This window comes from Lactuca virosa, chromosome 8, assembly GCF_052849685.1.
Source record: "Lactuca virosa cultivar CGN04683 chromosome 8, Lactuca_virosa_CGN04683_v6, whole genome shotgun sequence".
NCBI lineage: Eukaryota > Viridiplantae > Streptophyta > Magnoliopsida > Asterales > Asteraceae > Lactuca > Lactuca virosa.
The window spans coordinates 50,228,013-50,248,165 of NC_136433.1; the positions used below are offsets into that span (position 1 = coordinate 50,228,013).

Consider the following 20,153-nt stretch of genomic DNA (forward strand, 5'->3'; position numbering starts at 1 on the left):
TAACACTGTTTAAGGGTTCATTTAAGCGCTCTAAGCTTGAGTACAACCGAGATTGAGGTTAGGAATGAGTCAACAAGTCGCATAGTGACAAAATCGGGCCATACACACCTTTAGGAGGAGTGTACGGCCGTACACATGGGTGTGCGGCCGCACACCCCCTTATGGCAGCACACCCACCCTTATATAAAGGATAAACCCCTTTCCTTTCATTCCTTTCACTCCTTGGCAGCACACCACACCATTTCTCTCAAGCTTCTTCAACCGCGAACCCTCCAAAGCTTCAAAAAAAAAAAAACGTGAGTAATCCATCCTTTAGCTTGTTGTGCTTGAAGAACCTCTTGAACTAAGCATTAGTTCATCAAGTTTCATCATGAGCTTCATCCCTTGAAGGAGTACGGCCGCACACCTTCATAAAGTTGGCCGTACACTCCTAAAAGACCCTCCAAAGTGAGAGTTTGACCCCCCATCTTCAAGTTGGACATGATCCTAGCCTTATTGCATCTTAAAGTCGACCTGTTGAGCATAAACATGAAGGGTGTACGGCCGCACACCCCTATGTACGGCCGCACACACACCCTAGGGCCGCAAACCCACTTCCAAGGCCCTTATTGACCTCAAACTTGCACCACAACTAAGCATGGACCTAGAACACTTCATGGATGCAAGTATTAACCTTGAAAACACCTCGAAGACACCTTCCATCATGAGTGTACGGCCGCACACCCCATGGGCCGCACACCCATGGCCGCCTACACCTTTAAGGTGGCCATATACCCTCCTTACTCAATCCTATAAGGTTCTAACACTTAGTGCAAGTAGTTCCAAGTCCCTAGGGTGGTTCCCCATCATATCTAGTAGCGAAATACCTTCATTTGACTCCTTTATGTGTCATTACATGTTAATTAGGATCAAATCGTGTTCAAGGTTTCACTTGACACTCAGCCTCCGTGTCGATCCTTCAATCAAACCACTTGTTCGAGGTGAGTTCATACCCCTACGCTTTTCCGAGTTTTTCATGTTTTCAGGGGGGGAATACAAGCAAAAGCACAAGTAATCTTGGGCTCAAAATATATTATTTTGTTTAAGATAATTATATTTTCAATATACTTTGAACATGGAAAACAGTTTTACCAAATGGGTTAAGAAATCAACTCGCAGAAACAGTTTTCAAAACTAAGGCAATGAACTTATGAATCATGAAGTAAAAGATATCATTTTATAAAGGATTCATAATAATTACAAAAAGGGTTTTCAACATTATTACTTGTAAATTTGTTAGTCTAAGTTGGAGACACGTCCTTGGTAACACTCACCACCGAAACAGAGTGTAGGACTAGCACTTATGACCATAATCTCTTGTAGGGAGAGCGTGACTGTTGTGTATAGATCTATACGAGACTGACTATCCCGCACCTCGCTGCTAGCTAAAGTGGGACCGGCAGGTCTACGGGTGACAAAGTCATAAAGGATACTGGCCCCGATACGTGCCATATCAAGTTAATGTATGGTTATAAAACTCACAATGTAGATAACAGCGATTTACTTACGTAATAACGGATCGAGTGAACTAACCTCAGAGTAATAACCAATTGATTACTAGAGGGTGTTAATAATACCTTCAGGATTTAGTTCACCACGTTTTTATTAGTTTTATCTATGTAATAAGGCTAATATACCTCACTGGGAGTAATCAGGGTTTTTCAAAGGAAACTACGTTTAACGATATAAGTATGGTAGATACTTGTACACTTCATTTTAGAACGGATAACCAACAACCTACTTTTAGGGAAAATATAGGATTTTTCCGGGATAACACGGTATTTTCATAAACGGATGGTTTAACATTGAATTAATGGACATTCATATTCATTCCATGACTCCTTGAATTGTACGTATCTGTATGAATCTGGAAGTCATGGAAGGAATGAGTTTTCAAACATGTTTTTATTAAGAAAATATGGGATTTTCTTGAGGAACACTTTTTAAAAGGATCAAAGAACATTTTCCACCAAAAACTAAATGCTTATGAACTCACCAGCTTTATGCTGATACTCTTTCAAAACTGCTTGTATTCTCAGGGAATTAGTAGACAAGTACTTTCAGGAGATTGGGGAAGTCAGAGCGTTAGAGTCACGTCTTTCTATTTTACTTTTGATATGAACAAAACTATGTATTAAGACAATGTAAACCTTTTTCATATATGAATTCAATGTCTGGTTGTGTTTACTATGCTTGCTATGATACAATTGTTGTGATACTACGCATGACGTCCTCCGCCCCAGAACGATTCCGCCGTTCCGGTTTTGGGGTGTGACAGATCTTGATAAATATTAAACAAGTAAGGAAGGTGTAGAGTGCACACTTGTTTAAGTTTATTCAAGATTAAAAGTAGACTGTCATTTAGGGGCGAAGCCCCTGAACGAACGGGGGTCCAGGGGCAGCGCCCCTGGGAGCGGGGTCCAAGGGGCAGAGCCCCTGGCTGGGATCGAGCTGTATTGAAAATGCATCAGAAATCCAAATTTAGAATATTTGACCCATTTTTTTTGGCTTGGTATTAATCCTTATAGAAAACCCGGATTTATGACAGTTTTTTTGACTGTTGCCAAACTGTTTTATGACAGTTTTCAGACAAAGGAGGTATTTAACCAATTTTGGTCAGTTTTTCTGGTACTTACGAAATTCATATATCTCATTCTCTGTTCTTTTCTCTTCTGAGTCTTATCCAATCAAAGATTAGGGAGTACCACCCAATACTTTGATTTGATAGTGAAATCACAATTCTTAGAATTTCCAAGGCTATTATTATCCCGATTTTCTAACATGTATTTGGTGTTAAATTATCGTCTATGTCATTATCAACTATTGTTATGCAATATATAAGTATTTTACATGTTTTTTTTCCTATAGATAAACTCCAACCATTCATGCACATGTTAATAAGAAAATGCCATCTTAGTACAAAATACGAAAACAAACCTACACTTATAGAAATATACATTACATTCTTAGAAGAAATATGTTATAACGTTGAATTTAAATTATTTACAATATATACACACGCAAAAAACAAAATATGTTACAAAACTCTTACCTACTTTCCGTTTAATTAGATAAATGTAATTACAAACCAAAAATGAACAAACCGTTTGATCCGATAGACGATACACTCCTATAATTTTATTGAAACCATAACTACTATAAGCTAGCATAGGAACTATTACTACAATTACAAAACAAGTCACTGCATCATCTAACTAGTGACCAATGCAATTTGTAAAAACCTATTACAAAAACAATGACACACACAGAAGCCTACATGTCTCCACGTCAATAACCAAAACCAAACTCAGATTTTACATTACTATATAAGAACCCCAACCTCCAAACTTCATACACAGAGGAAGATACAAAAAACCAAAAAAATGAACAATCAAGCCCTTCAAGACGTTCTCCTGTCACTCATTGCTTACCTCCGAGAGGTAGGCGATCTCATAGAAGCAACTCAAACCAAACTTTAAGAAAGCTTCACAGTGGAAGACGACTCTTACAACATCATCTCCACACAACAAGAACACTTAAATTATTATAAGATCCTAAAAACCATCATTGAAGACGCCAAAGCTGACGACCTCTCCATGAAAGACAATACATCCTTCATGCTTGGATCAATCCACAAAGGATTGAAAAATATAAATGTATCATCAAATATGCGTCTCATGAGTAGAAAAAATACCTATTATAATGACTTCCATATCAATATATGAATAAATAAAATGTCAATCTTAAGTTCCTTTTGCAAATAGTCAAATGCATATCCAATCACTACAAAAATGGGTACTTCACTGGTTAATGATTATTTTTAGTTATTTCTTGGAAAATACTACAAAGTTTGGTCTATGCAATTTGTTATAAAAATCCTATTAAGTTTAATGGCTTTCAATAATACAAATAAATAATTACGAACGGGTAGATATACCTTTGAAAAAGACATTATATTCTTTATAAAACAATTCTAAACAAAATGTGTGTATATTTCCTTTCTTAGTCCCAAAGAAAAAGAAGAAAATTCATATCAAAGACCAAAAGAATTGGTCTTAGATTTGATTAAACAAACATCCAATCTCTCCATCGAGTAAATGGTTTTAAGATCTTATTGAACAAGCGGATGCTTCCCCAATTCTCAAGTCTTTCATAAACCAAAACCCATTTATAAGACCAGCTGTTGCTTTTCAAAGCAAGAAAAGAAAACCCTCCTCTCAACCCCTCTATCTTCTCTCAATTTCTTCACAACCCCATGATTAAGAATCTCATGGTTTGACTTTGCGTTTGCCCATCAATTATGGAGGAAGAATCATCATCATCAAGATCACTCCTCTTGGAGGATTTTGGTCAGAAGGTGGATCTTACCAGGAGAATCAGAGAAGTTTTGTTGAATTACCCTGAAGGGACTACGGTTCTAAAGGAACTGATACAGAATGCTGACGACGCCGGCGCCACCAAGGTCTGCCTTTGCTTAGACCGAAGGTCTCATCCCACCACCTCCCTCTTGTCCCCTAAACTCGCCCAGTGGCAAGGCCCTGCTTTGTTAGCGTATAACAATGCTGTCTTCACTGAAGACGATTTCGCTAGTATTTCCAGGATTGGTGGGAGTGGCAAGCAAAGTCAAGCTTGGAAGACTGGTCGTTTCGGGTGATTTTTCTATCCACAACTTTTACTACAACATCTCACTCTCTCTATATACATCATTCATGATTCATTATGTGTTTGTTGTGTTGTTTTGTTATCTGTTTAGGGTTGGCTTCAACTCAGTGTATCATCTGACTGATTTGCCATCTTTCGTCAGTGACAAATATGTAGTCCTGTTTGATCCTCAGGGTGATTTCCTTCCAAACATTTCAACATTAAATCCTGGAAAAAGAATCGATTATGTCACCTCATCAGCCATCTCTCGATACCAAGATCAGCTTTCTCCATTCTGTGCCTTCGGTTGCAACATGAAAACTTCTTTCCCTGGAACTATATTTCGTTTCCCTTTAAGAAATGAGTCTCAAGCAGCAAGTAGTAAGCTCTCAAAGCAAGCCTATTTGCCAGATGATATTTCTTCAATGTTTGAACAGCTATACGAGGAAGCAGTTTTCACACTTCTGTTCTTAAAGAGTGTAGTTTCTATTGAGATGTATGTATGGGATACTGGGATGTCTGAACCTAGAAAAACTTATTCATGTTCCATTAGATTGAAGGATAAAGATACGGTTTGGCATAGACAGACACTTCTGAGATTATCCAAGTCTATGAATTCTTCAGATGATAAAACTGATGGATTTTCTTTAGACTTCTTGAGTGAAGATATAAATGGAGACAAGAGGGTGGATACCTTTTACATAGTGCAGACAATGGCATCATCATCTAGTAGAATAGGTTCATTTGCTAAAAGTATGTCTAAAGATTATGACATTCATCTCCTACCTTGGGCAGCTGTAGCAGCTTGCATCTCAGACAATTCTTCCAGAGTATGTGTCTCTGTGTGTTTCTAACTATGTTTTTTTTTTCCTGGAATTTGATTTGTTTTAATCTTTTTTTATGTTTTACAGGGTGATGTTTTGAAAGATGGTCGTGCATTTTGTTTCCTGCCTTTACCTTTAAAAACTGGAATGACAGTGCAAATTAATGGATACTTTGAGGTGTCATCAAACAGACGTGGCATTTGGTATGGTGCTGACATGGACAGAAGTGGAAGAATCCGGTCTCTTTGGAACAGGCTTCTTCTAGAAGATGTTGTTGCTTCTTCTTTTGTTAAGTTACTGCTTCAAGTCCAACATATACTGGGTCCCACAAACTCGTATTATTCTTTATGGCCTATTGGTTCATTCGAGGAGCCATGGAGCATTATGGTGGAGCATATTTATAAAAACATTGGTGATTCACGTGTATTGCATTCAGATCTTAATGGTGGGAAATGGGTTTCAGTAATGGAAGCTTTTCTTCATGATAATGAGTTTTGTAAAAGTAATGAACTTGGTAAAGCTCTTGTACAGCTAGGATTGCCTATTGTTCATTTGCCTATTGCCTTGAGGGACATGCTTTTGAAATTTGCATCTAGTTTGAAAGTAGTCACTCCTGATTCAGTAAGGAATTTTTTAAGGAAATCGAAAGGTGTTAATAAAATAAGCAGAGATTTGAAGCTAGTGTTGTTGGAGTATTGTCTTGAAGACTTGATTGATGATGATGTTGTTACACATGCATATGATCTACCTTTGGTTCCTTTAGCAAGTGGTGAATTCGGGTCATTTTCTGAAAAAGGTGTATCTTATTTTGTCTGCAATGAATTGGAATACAAGCTCTTACAAAAGATACCAGATAGAGTAATCGATCAAAATATACCTGAAAACATACTAACCAGACTTGCATCAATTGCTAAGATCCCTTCAGCAAACATACTTCTTTTTGATGTTAATTCCTTTCTCCAGTTATTCCCCAAAATCATCCCTGCTGATTGGAAATACAAAACTTCAGTTTCCTGGGATCCAGAATCAAACCCTAATCATCCTAGCTCAACATGGTTTCATCTATTCTGGAAGTACCTTCATGGCAACTGTGAAAGCCTTTTGACTTTTGGTGATTGGCCTATTTTGCCCTCGGTTTCTGGTCATCTTTACAGACCATCAAGACAGGTGAAGCTGTTGAATGTGGATAAGTTGTCTGACAAGATGAAGGGTATACTCGGTAAAGTGGGGTGCAGGATTCTTAACAGCAGCCATGGTGTTGACCACCCTGATTTGGTCAACTATGTACGTGAAGCTGATGGTGATGGTGTCTTGAAGTCAATCTTTGATGTTGTCTCTTCAAATGATGACATTAAACAGCTTTTTCTTCAAACCCTAGAAGCTGTAGACAGGGACGAGCTTCGTCATTTTTTTCTTGACCCAAAATGGTATATTGGGAACAATATGTCTGATACTGAAAGAAGGGCATGTATGAGACTTCCAATCTTTATGGTGTTTAGTGAGGAAGAAAACTATAGCTACTCTGGATTAGAAGAACAAAAGTTTTTACCTCCATCTGATTGTCACAAGTCCTTACTCTGTAATGACTTTGTTAAAAGTTCATCTGGCATTGAAGATGAAATCTTGAATAAATACTATGGGATTGAGCGAATGGGGAAGGCTATATTTTATAAACGATACGTTTTCAATAAGGTTAAAGAATTGGCACCCGAGTTTCGTGACATCATCATGATGTCAGTTTTACAGGAGTTACCACATTTATCCACTGAGGATCCAACAATTAAAGGGCATTTAGCAAATCTTGAATTTGTTCCAACTGCTAGTGGTTCTTTGAAATGTCCAACAGTGCTTTATGATCCTAGGAATGAAGAATTATACGCTTTGTTGGAAGATTCTGATTGTTTTCCACATGGTGTTTTTGAGGAATCTGGAATTCTAGACAAGCTACAAGGTTTGGGTTTGAAAACATCTGTGTCTCCTGAAGCTGTCATACAAAGTGCACGCCAGGTGGAATTGTTGATGCAGAGTGATCAACAAAGGGCTCATTCTAGAGGAAAAGTTCTTCTTTCTTATCTTGAAGTAAACGCATTAAAATGGTCACCTGATGTTTCTGATCAAGGAACAATGAACAGGATGTTTTCACGAGCTGCAAGTGCATTTAGATCAAGAAATCTAAAATCTGATTTGGAGAAGTTCTGGATTGATCTAAGACTGATTTCATGGTGTCCTGTTCTTGTTTCATCTCCATTTGAATCATTACCATGGCCAATAGTGTCATCCATGGTTGCACCTCCAAAACTTGTGAGACTTTTTTCAGATCTATGGCTTGTTTCAGCAAGTATGAGGATATTAGATGGAGAATGTTCTTCAACTTCATTATCTCATTACCTCGGGTGGTCATCTCCTCCTTCAGGAAGTGTCATTGCTGCACAGCTTCTAGAACTTGGAAAAAACAATGAAACTGTAACAGATCCTGTTCTTCGCCAAGAATTGGCTTTAGCAATGCCTAGGATATACGCGATTTTAATGAACATGTTGAATACAGATGAAATGGATATTGTGAAGGCTGTTCTAGAAGGTTCTAGATGGATTTGGGTAGGTGATGGATTTGCAACACCAGAAGAAGTTGTGATCTCTGGTTCTCTTCATTTGGCTCCTTATCTACGTGTCATACCTGTTGATTTAGCAGTTTTCAAAGCTTTATTTCTAGAGCTTGGGATTCGGGAGTTTTTAAAGCCGAAAGATTATGCTCAGATTTTGGGGAGAATGGCTAGAATTAAAGGCTCAACTCCTTTAAATTCACAGGAGCTTCGTGCAGCTTTACTAATCTCACAACATCTGGCTGAAGTTCAGTTGTATGAAGAACAAATCAAGATCTTTTTACCAGATGTTTCGTGTTTCTTGGTTGATGCCACTGATTTGGTATACAATGATGCTCCATGGTTGATTGGTTCAGAAAACGAGACCTCATTTGGAAATCCATCAATGGCACTGAATATGAAAAGAACTGTTCATAAATTTGTGCATGGAAATATCTCGAATGATGTTGCAGAAAAGCTCGGTGTTCATTCACTTAGGCGTATGTTGCTTGCTGAAAGTGCTGATTCGATGAATTTGAGTTTATCTGGAGCTGCTGAAGCATTTGGTCAACATGAAGCTTTGACCACCAGACTTAAACATATTCTTGAAATGTATGCAGATGGGCCTGGAACTCTGTTTGAGCTAGTGCAAAATGCAGAAGATGCAAAAGCTTCTGAGGTGGCGTTTCTTTTGGACAACACACATTATGGGACTTCTTCTGTTCTTTCACCCGAAATGTCAGACTGGCAAGGGCCCGCTTTGTATTGTTTCAATGATTCGGTTTTCAGCCCACAAGATTTGTATGCAATATCAAGAATTGGTCAAGAAAGTAAACTGGAAAAACCATTTGCAATTGGAAGATTTGGTTTAGGGTTTAATTGTGTTTATCACTTCACTGACATTCCCACTTTTGTATCCGGGGAGAATATTGTCCTTTTTGATCCTCATGCATGTCACTTACCTGGAATATCTCCTTCACATCCGGGATTAAGAATTAAATTTTCCGGAAGGAAAATATTGGAACAATTTCCTGATCAATTTTCTCCATTTCTTCATTTCGGATGTGACATGCAGAACTCATTTCCTGGAACACTCTTTCGGTTTCCATTAAGAAATGCTAAAGCTGCTTCAAAGAGTCAAATTAAAAAAGAAGCATACTCGCCTCAAGATGTTACATCACTATTGACATCTTTCTCAGAAGTTGTCTCGAAGACATTGCTTTTTTTGAGAAACGTGAAGACTATCTCCATATATATGAAAGAAGGAGTTGGTAGTGAGATGCAGTTAGTTCATAGAGTCCATAAGGATAGTATTGGTGAACCCGAACGTGAAGCTGAAGCTAACACATTTCAGCTTATGGTTAATTTCATGCATGAACATAAAGAAGGGTCAGAGAAGAATCATTTTTTTGATAAATTGAAAAGACCGAATGACACGGGGTTGCCTTGGAAAAGTCAGAAGCTTTTGTTGACCGAGAAAAGTCAATCTGAAGAAAAGTCAAATGTATGGTTGACTAGTGAATGCTTCGATGGTCGCCAAAGTAAAAGAAACAACAAATCTCATAAGTCTATTCCATGGGCTTGTGTGGCATCATGTTTGAACAATATGGAAGTTGAAAAGAATTTTGAAGGGCAGGCGTTTTGTTTTTTACCACTTCCAATAAATACAGGTCTTCCTGTTCATGTGAATGCATATTTTGAACTATCATCTAATCGAAGGGATATATGGTTTGGGAATGACATGGCAGGTGGAGGGAAAAAACGTTCAGATTGGAATCTTTATCTTCTAGAAGAAGTTGCAGCTCCAGCTTATGGTCACTTACTCGAAAAACTCACATCAGAAATCAACAATTCTGATTTGTTCCATTCCTTTTGGCCAACAACAGCAACATCAGGACCTTGGGTGTCAATGGTGGAAAAGCTTTACAAATTTGTTTCCGATTCCGGCCTTCGTGTGTTGTACACTAAAGCAAGAGGTGGTCAATGGATTCCAACCAAACAAGCCATTTTCCCTGATTTTACCTTTGACAAGTCAAACTTTCTTGTTGATGCATTATCCAATGCGGGATTACCCATGACAACAATTCCTAAACCTCATGTGGAAAAATTCATGGAGTTTTGTCCGACTCTGCATTTTCTGACTCCTCAGTTGCTAAGAACTTTGTTAGTTCGCCGGAAACGTGAATTCCGGGATAGGAATGGAATGATCTTGGCACTTGAGTATTGTTTGCTTGATCTAACAACCCCGATTCAATCTGAGAACTTTTATGGTTTGCCACTTTTGCCCCTCTCAAATGGTTTGTTTACAGTGTTTGAAAAGAGAGGATCGAGTGATAGAGTTTATGTCACACGTGGAGATGCTTATAATCTTTTGAAAGATTCTGTTTCAAACCACCTTGTGGATTCTGAGATTCCGGATGCTGTTTATGAAAAGTTATGTGATATGGCAAGAAGTGAAAGTTTCAATGTTTCGTTTCTGAGTTGTCATTTGCTTGAGAAGTTGTTTATGAGGTTACTTCCAACAGAATGGATGCACATGAAGGAGGTGATGTGGGTCCCTGGGCATCAAGGGCAACCTACTTTGGAATGGATGAGGTTGTTATGGGATTACCTAAATTCAAATTGTGATGATCTTTCTGTGTTTTGTAAATGGCCGATTTTACCAGTTGGAAACAATCATCTGTTACAACTTGTGGAGAATTCATATGTGATTGAAGATGATGGGTGGAGTGAGAACATGTCATCATTGTTGCTCAAAATAGGGTGTCTGTTATTGAGACATGACATTCAATTAGAACACCCACAGTTGAACAAATACGTGCAGTCTCCATCAGCAAGTGGTGTTCTAAATGCATTATCAGCAATTTGTGAACCAGGGAAAATAGGTGATCTTTTTGATAATGCATCAGAGGGCGAGCTGCATGAGTTTAGAAGTTTCATTCTTCAATCCAAATGGTTCTCTGGTGGCTTACTTAATGCATCACATATCAACATCATCAAACAGATTCCAATGTTTGAGTCCTTCAAGAGTAGAAAGCTGGTTTCTTTAACTAAACCTACTAAATGGCTTAAACCAGATGGCATTCTAGAAGGTCTTTTGGATGATGACTTTATTCGCATTGATTCAGAGAAAGAAAGAAAGTTATTGAAAAAGTATTTAGACATCAGAGAACCTTCTCGAGTCCAATTTTATAAAGGCTATGTGTTCAATCGCATTCCAGAACTTGTCTCTGAGCCTGGGATTCTCTTGGCTATTTTTGATGAAATTCGTGTTTTGATTAAGGAAGATAGCTCCTTCAAGAAAGAACTTATGATGTCTCCCTTTGTCCTTACCAATACTGGATCTTTGCTAGAACCACAAAGGTATATTCTAAATACATTTCTGTTATATATATATATATATATATATATATATATATATAATACAGTTTAGTGTTTGATTCTAGTGTAAAGATGATTTATCTTCAATCTTTTACAGGCTATATGATCCTCGTATACCCGAGCTAGAAAAATTTCTGCACAAGGATTTGTTCTTCCCTTCTGACAAATTCTCTGATCCTGAAACTTTGGAGATGCTGGTTACCCTTGGACTAAAGCAAACCCTAGGCATCCAGGGTTTGCTTGATTCTGCTAAATCGGTGTCTATGTTGCATGATAAAATGGAACCAGAGGCTGTTGTAAATGGAAAGAGACTACTTGGTTGTTTAGATGCATTGGCACTCAAGTTTTCAACTGAGGAAGTGGAATTCAGTTTTAATGAGTTTGGGCCAGATGATGAAGCAGATAACTACTCAAGAAACACTCCTGAGGCGTTTCATGAAGATTATGTAGGCAAGCTGTTCGATGAAATGCCAGGAGACAAGTTTTGGTCTGAACTAAAAGCCATCAGATGGTGTCCTGTTTCTGTTGACCCACCTTTGACCGGACTTCCATGGTTAGTGCCAGCTCAGCAAATTGCAGCTCCGGATACTGTCAGACCTAAATCACAGATGTGGCTCGCTTCATCCATGATGCATGTACTTGATGGTGAATGTAACTCAATGTTTTTACAACGTAAGCTTGGGTGGACAGATCGGTTACATATAAAAACTTTGACCAGTCAACTCATTGGTCTATCCAAATCCTATGCTGAAGTTAAGTCAGACCCTGAATTTGAAGCTTCTCTACAAGAGCATATGCCAGTTCTTTACTCAAATCTGCAAGAATATGTTGGCACTGATGAGTTTGACCTTCTTAAAGCTTCTCTCAATAATGTTCCATGGGTTTGGATTGGAGATGATTTTGTAACTGTTGAAGCTCTTGCTTTTGATTCACCTGTAAAATACAGTCCATACTTGTATGTTGTCCCATCTGAATTATCTGTTTTCAGAGATTTGCTTCTTGCTCTTGGAGTCCGGCTTTCTTTTGACCTTTTTGACTATGCTCATGTTCTACTTCGGTTACAAAAAGATGTGAAAGGGTCACCACTTTCAGAAGATCAGTTGAGTTTTGTCCTTTGTGTTCTAGAAGCTGTTTCAGATTGTCAATCAGAGAGATCAATGTTTGAATCTTCCAACACTCCATTGTTGGTGCCTGATTCTCGAGGGGTTCTCATGGCTGCAAGGGATGTGATGTATAATGATGCACCTTGGTTGGACAATAATACCCCTCTGGGAAAACATATCATACACTCGAGTATCAGTCATGATCTGGCTAACAGGCTAGGGATTCAATCCCTTCGTTCCATCTCTTTAGTCAGTGAGGAAATGACAAAAGATTTACCCTGTATGGACTATGCAAAAATCCATGATCTTCTTGAATTATATGGAGGGAAAGATTTCTTGTTATATGATCTTATTGAGCTTGCAGACTGCTGTAAAGCCAAAAAGCTTCATATAATTTTTGACAAACGCCAACATCCATCACAGTCATTGCTGCAACAAAATTTAGGTACAAAGTTATCAGACTATTTACTTTTACTTTATAGGCTATTGAATTTAAAAAATTTAAAATAATTGTTTTACAGGAGATTTTCAAGGGCCTGCCATTGTTGCTGTACTGGAAGGGGCAAGTTTGAGCAGAGAGGAAATATCTAGCCTCCAGTTTCTTCCTCCATGGGGTTTAAGGGGTGATATGCTTAATTATGGATTAGGGTTAATGAGCTGTTATTCTATAACTGATCTTCCTTCAGTTGTCTCTGGTGGCTTTTTATATATGTTTGATCCTTGTGGTAAAGCTTTTACTCTACCTTCATCAAGTCATTCTCCAGCTGCAAAGATGTTTACTTTGACAGGTATATATTAGTAATAATTCCGTTATCTTTCTGTTAATCAGGTTAGTATTCTGTTATGATTCTGTTAATTACAGGTACCAATTTGACTGAGCGATTCCGTGATCAGTTTAGTCCCATGTTTATTGGTCAAAAGGTTCCATGGTCATCAGACTCTACAGTTATACGAATGCCTATTTCATCAAAGTTCATTGAAGATGGAACTGAGTCTGAGTGGACAGAAATAAAACTGATATTTGAAAATTTCATTAAGCATGCCTCTAGAACACTTGTATTTCTGAAGTCTGTTTCTGAGGTAACAAGAACTTATATTTCAGACATCTAGTTATTGCTTATAAAATTTAACATTTTCTTTGAATCAGGTGTCCTTATCAACATGGGAAGAAAAGGAACCACAATCTTCACAAGATTTTTTAATCTATGTGGACTCATCACATGCAGCATTAAGGAATCCATTTTCAGAAAAGAAATGGAAGAAGTTCCAGCTATCAAATTTATTTGGTACCTCAAGTTCTGCAGTCAAATTACATGTTGTAGACATAAATTTGCATCAAAATGGAACAATGGTGGTGGACAGGTGGCTTGTTGTACTTAGCTTAGGTTCTGGACAAACAAGAAACATGGCTCTTGATAGGCGATACCTAGCTTATAATCTGACACCTGTCGCTGGAGTAGCTATACACATATTAAGAAACGGACATCTTTCTGAAGCACAATCATTTTACTCCATCATGTCCCCTCTCCCTCTCTCTGATAGCATCACTATGCCTGTAACTGTCCTAGGTTGTTTCCTAGTACGCCACAACCGAGGTCGTTACCTTTTCATGTATCAAGATTCAGAATCTTTGGTAAAATCACAACCAGATGCAGGGAATCAGCTGATTGAAGCCTGGAATCGGGAACTTATGACATGCGTCCGTGATTCCTATGTTAGATTAGTGTTGGAAATGTTTAAAATAAGAAGAGATCCATCCACTTCAACATTGGAATCAAGAGCAACACACGCGATTCACATGGCATTGAACGCATGTGGCACTCAGATATATTCGTTTTGGCCTACTTCTATTGACACTGAAGATGCAAATGGGACAAAGTCAAAAACCCTAAAAGCTGACTGGACTTGTGTGGTTGACCAAGTCATCAGACCGTTTTACTCTCGCCTTGTTGACCTTCCTGTTTGGCAGCTTTATTCTGGGAATTTAGTCAAAGCTGAAGAGGGGATGTTTCTTTCACAGCCTGGAAGTCGAATGGGTGGAAACATATTACCTGCAACTGTTTGCTCTTTTGTAAAAGAACATCATCCGGTTTTTTCAGTCCCATGGAAACTCGTGTCTGAAATTCAAGCAATCGGGTTCAACATACGAGAAATCAAACCGAAAATGGTTCGTGATCTTCTTAGAATGTCTTCAACACCAATTGCAATACCATCAATCGATACTTACGTGGATGTTCTTGAGTATTGTTTGTCAGATATTCAGCTTCTTGACCCATCTGAGGATCCGGATAACAATTCAGGACCCGGACTGGGTCCGGGCCCATCGGGTTCTACTTCACCTAACCCAGGTGACCCGATAGAAACACTCGCGAGTTTAGGAAAGGCTTTGTTTGATTTCGGACGTGGGGTTGTTGAAGACATGGGTCGGGGAAACGAAAGGTACAACACGGGCTTGGGCCTTGGTGGGCCCACTAGAGGCCCGGTGGATCGTAGGTTTGTAAAAGTAGCATCTGAGCTTAAAGGGTTACCATGTCCTACTGCAATAAGTCATCTTTCTAAATTGGGGGTAACCGAGCTTTGGGTTGGAAACAAACAGCAGCAATCGTTAATGGCCCGTTTGGGTTCGAAATTTGTTCATCCGAATATTTTGGAAAGACCGATTTTGGCCCAAATCTTTACAAATGATAATTTATTATCGTTACTTAACCTGAAAATCTTTTCGCCTCGTTTGCTAGCTGATAACATGAGGTCACTTTTTCATGAAAATTGGGTGAATCATGTTATCAACTCGAGTGTAGCTCCTTGGTTTTCATGGGAAAATACCCGTGAAGGTGGGCCATCTCCTGATTGGACAAAACTCTTTTGGAGAAGTTTTAGTAATTCGCAAGATCTACCTCTCTTCTCTCAATGGCCACTAGTTCCTGTTTTTCTGGGTCGACCCGTTTTATGCCGGGTCAAACATTGTAATCTGGTATTCATCCCGCCCCAGTTACCCGATTCAGAATTGGAAAATCCGGGTCTTGAAGATGATGATGTGGCATGTTTGGATTCGTTGCCTGAAGAGATTCGGCCATATATGTTAGCATATAAAGTCACTGATAAAAAACACCCATGGTTGTACTCTTTGCTTAATCAATGCAACATCCCGATAGTTGACACTGCTTTCATGGAATTTGCTCCTCCACACAACTATTTTCCGGTGGCCGGAATCTCATTGGGCCAAGCCATAGCCGCCAAGCTTGTCGCCGGAAAAGCCGCTGGTTATCTCCCGGAGCTCACCTCCTTTCCACCTTCCGATTGCAACAACCTGTTCTCCCTTTTGGCTTCTGATTTTTCATCAAATGGATCCGAATACACACAACAAGATCTTGAAGTTCTTCGTGATCTACCGATTTACAAAACTGTTATTGGAACATACAGAAAGCTGAATATCCAGGAAACATGTATGATCGGATCAAATACGTTTCTCAAACCGTACAACGAACATTGCATGTGGTACAACTCGGAGTCTTTCGAGAGTGGATTGCTTCGAGCTCTTGGAGTATCCGAGTTGCAAGATAAACAGATATTGGTTAGATTCGGGTTACCCGGTTTTGAAGAGAAGCCTCATTCAGAACAGGAAGATATATTGATATATCTTTACATGAATTGGCAAGAACTCCAACAAGATTCTTTAGTCATTGAAGCCTTAAAAGAGACCAAATTTGTAAGAAGTGCTGATGAACAATCGGGAGATTTACACAAACCAAAAGACTTATTTGACCCCGGTGATTCGTTGCTAAAATCGGTTTTTTCCAGTGAGGTTCAGAAGTTTCCAGGGGAGAGATTTGTTTCAGATGGATGGCTTAATGTGTTAAGAAAAACCGGGCTTCAAAACGCAAGTGATCCGGATATTGTTCTAGAATGTGCTAGAAGAGTCGAGTTTCTTGGAGCTGAAAGTATGAAACCTTCTGGATTTGTTGATGATTTTGAGGAGGATTTTTCAGACACGAGAATGGAGGTTTCTTTAGAGATTTGGTCATTAGCTGAGACTCTAGTGAGTGCAATATTTGCTAATTTTGCTGTTCTTTATGGCAACAATTTCTGCAATACACTTGGAAAGATTGCATGCATTCCTGCAGAAAAAGGGTTCCCTTCTATAAGTGGAAAGAAAGGTGGTAAAAGAGTGTTGTGTTCTTACAGTGAAGCCCTTGTGTTGAAAGACTGGCCCCTTGGATGGAGTGTTGCTCCCATTCTTTCCAAACAAAGTGTGGTTCCACCAGAGTATGCGTGGGGATCTCTTCAGCTGAAAACTCCTCCTCCTTTTACTACAGTTTTAAAACACCTTCAGGTTATGAAACTTCTCTTTCTTTTTGATATTATAGGGTTTAATGGATTAAGATATTATTAATCAATCAAGCTAATGACGTAATGATGATATCATAACAGGCTATTGGAAGAAATTTTGGTGAAGACACTCTGGCTCATTGGCCTAATGAATCAGGTTTAATAACTGTTGAGGAAGCTTCTTTTGAGGTTTTTAAGTATCTTGACAAGATTTGGGGGACATTATCTTCCTCAGGTAATAAGTCATGCTCCATTAAGTCCATTAAGTCAAAAAGAAACAAGAGAATAACTTTATTATCTTTTCTTCTTGAATGTTGTCAGATTTATCAGAGTTGAAGCGAGTGGCATTCATTCCAGCTGCTAACGGGACCCGTTTAGTGACTTCAAGCTCTCTTTTTGCCCGTTTGACAATAAACCTTTCACCATTTGCATTTGAACTTCCTTCACGTTACCTCCCATTCGTGAAGATTCTAAAAGAACTTGGACTTCAAGACACATTATCAATCTCTTGTGCAATGGATCTTCTTTCAGATCTTCAAAAATCTTGTGGATATCAACGTCTGAATCCAAATGAACTCCGTGCAGTGATGGAAATACTACATTTCCTCTGTAATGAAACCATAGAGCTCCAGAAATCAGATAGATCTAAATGGGAATCAGAGCTGATTGTCCCTGATGATGGCTGCAGACTCGTTCATGCAAATTCATGCGTTTACATTGATCCATACGGGTCCCGGTATGTGAAGTATATCGATTCTTCAAGGCTTAGATTCGTTCACCATGATGTTTCAGAAAAGCTGTGTTTAGCATTCAGCATTCGAAAGCTTTCAGATGTTGTTGAAGAGGTAGTACTAAACTACTAAAAGTCTAAAACCAATCAAACTTTATCTTTTTTCTCTATTTTTTTTTTTTTTTTTTTTTTTTTTTTGTTTCTATATAAACATGGTTTATTTATTTTCCAGGAGCTTGATCAAGTTGAAAACTTGCATACCCTTGAAGAAATCGGGTCCATTTCATTGGCATCCATCAGGATAAAGCTGTTAAGCACATCATTTCAGGTTGCCATATTAAGTGTTCTCAACAGTGTACCTTTAACCACTTCCAAAACTCCAGATTTGCAGACTTTACAACAATCACTCGAATCCATTGCTAAAAAACTACAATTCGTTCAATCCATCTACACACGTTTTTGGCTCCTTACAAAATCCCAAGACATCACACGTTCATCAAAAGATTCCATAATCCCAGAATGGGAATCCGGATCCAGTCATCGATCACTTTACTATGTTGACCGGTCAAACACCCGGTTACTAATCGCGGACCCACCAAGTTACATTTCGGTCCTTGACCTCGTTTCAATTGTCGTGAGCCATGTTTTAAGGTCGCCGGTCCCGCTTCCGATTGCTTCCTTGTTTCTCTCTCCGGAAGGTTCCGAAACCGCACTTGTGAACATCCTTAAACTTTCGTCCGATGTAAGGGCGACAGGTGGCGTTGGTGGGTTTCTTGGGCGGGAGATACTTCCACAAGATGCAATGCAAGTGCAGCTGCATCCATTAAGACCTTTTTACAAAGGGGAGATAGTGGCGTGGAGGAGTCAAAATGGAGAAAAGTTGAAGTACGGGAAGATTCCAGAAGATGTAAGGCCTTCAGCAGGACAAGCACTTTATAGATTCAATCTTGAAATGTCTCCAGGGAAATTGGAAGCTGTTCTTTCTTCACATGTCTTCTCTTTCAGAAGTTTATCAATCGGGAACAATAATAATAATAATAGTAATATGATCCCTGAAGATAATAGTAACAATGTGGTTGATACCACACATAAGCATGTTGAGAAACCAGAGAGTTCTAGTTCGAGGAATCAGGTTTGTGAAATTAGTTTGTTACCCAAGTTATAGAATTATATAAAGTTTGTTAATTTATATTTTTTTTAACAGAAACAGAAACAGAAACAACCGATTAAAGAACTGGAACATGGGCGTGTGTCGCCTGAAGAATTGGTACAAGCGGTACAAGAAATGCTGTCAGCCGCCGGAATCCGAATGGACACAGAGAAGCAGTCGCTGCTCCAAACAACGTTGTCACTCCAAGAACGGTTGAAGGAATCTCAAGCCACACTTTTGCTGGAACAGGTATGCATGCGTTTTACTATATAAATTAAATAGCCACATTGTGTTGACTGGTCAAATGCTGATGTGTAATAAGTGTTTTTGTGGAATATTTATAGGAAAAATCGGACATGGCGATAAAAGAAGCAGACACAGCGAAAGCAGCATGGCTATGTAGAATATGTTTGAGTAATGAGATTGATATCACATTGGTTCCATGTGGACACGTGTTATGTCGTCGATGCTCGTCTGCGGTTTCTCGGTGTCCGTTTTGTCGGTTGCAAGTTTCGAAGACAATTAAAATATATCGGCCTTGAAAGCAAAGGGTATTATAGTAGGAGTACATAATTCAATTATTTTGTAGGTCATACCATACGATGTTATTGCCTATACGTTTTTGTGCATAGTGAAAACGTATTCTTGTGTATGGGAAGTGGGAAGAGTTGAATACACAATTTTTGTATAGTGGCTTTCATCGGTTAACATTTGTTTTAATGATGGAAAAGGAAATGTTTATACATCCTTGATGCTAGGCTGCTGCTTTTTTTTTTTTTTTTTTTAATTTATTCGTTAGTTAGGAGGGAGATTCCCTCCCAACCCACTGAACCCACTGCCACATCACTTTTTCTCTTTTATTTTTCTTCATCTTTTCCAACCCACAACACATGGAAACCATATCTTTTTCAACTTATCCAACCCATTCAATTAAAAAAATACAAAACAATCAAGGTAAAAATCTTAATTAGCAATAGAGTTACCACCGGTACCACTCCCTTCTTAACGGGTTGTTTAGTTGGTTTCACTAATCCACTTCATCCTATCTCTTTCATTTTTTCTTGTACCATGTGTTTTAAAACTTGTACCTTAATTGTTTTTCATTTTTTTTAATTAAGTGGGTTGAGAAAGATAGGATTTCTATGTGTTGTGGGTTGGGAAAGATTAAGAAAAAGAAGAGACAAAAATTGATGTGACGGTGGGTTCAGTGGGTTGGGAGGGAATGACTCCCTCATCCCTTAGATGTAACTTTCTCGCCACGAAAATAAACCAATCAAGGAGGTTTATTGATTAGGGTTGTTAAAATGGTGATCTTGACCATAGGTTTGTAAGATCTTATGATTCTAAAAACGACGTGGATAAAAATACGATTGGTTTTGT

At 38.6% G+C, this 20,153-nt stretch overlaps 1 protein-coding gene across 1 annotated transcript; it reads left to right on the top strand.

Moving 5' to 3' along the window:
• The first annotated feature begins 4,088 nt into the window (after positions 1–4,088).
• On the top strand, positions 4,089–19,518 carry LOC145132520 (Zinc finger, C3HC4 type (RING finger) family protein). Its single transcript, XM_079067321.1, has 12 exons — positions 4,089–4,689; positions 4,793–5,510; positions 5,592–11,446; positions 11,562–13,012; positions 13,089–13,355; positions 13,430–13,647; positions 13,715–16,897; positions 16,996–17,128; positions 17,215–17,738; positions 17,856–18,755; positions 18,828–19,022; positions 19,118–19,518. The coding sequence occupies exons 1-12, from the start codon at positions 4,340–4,342 to the stop codon at positions 19,313–19,315; spliced, it is 13,992 nt and encodes a 4,663-aa protein (XP_078923447.1). The 5' UTR covers positions 4,089–4,339; the 3' UTR covers positions 19,316–19,518.
• The last annotated feature ends 635 nt before the right edge of the window (positions 19,519–20,153 follow it).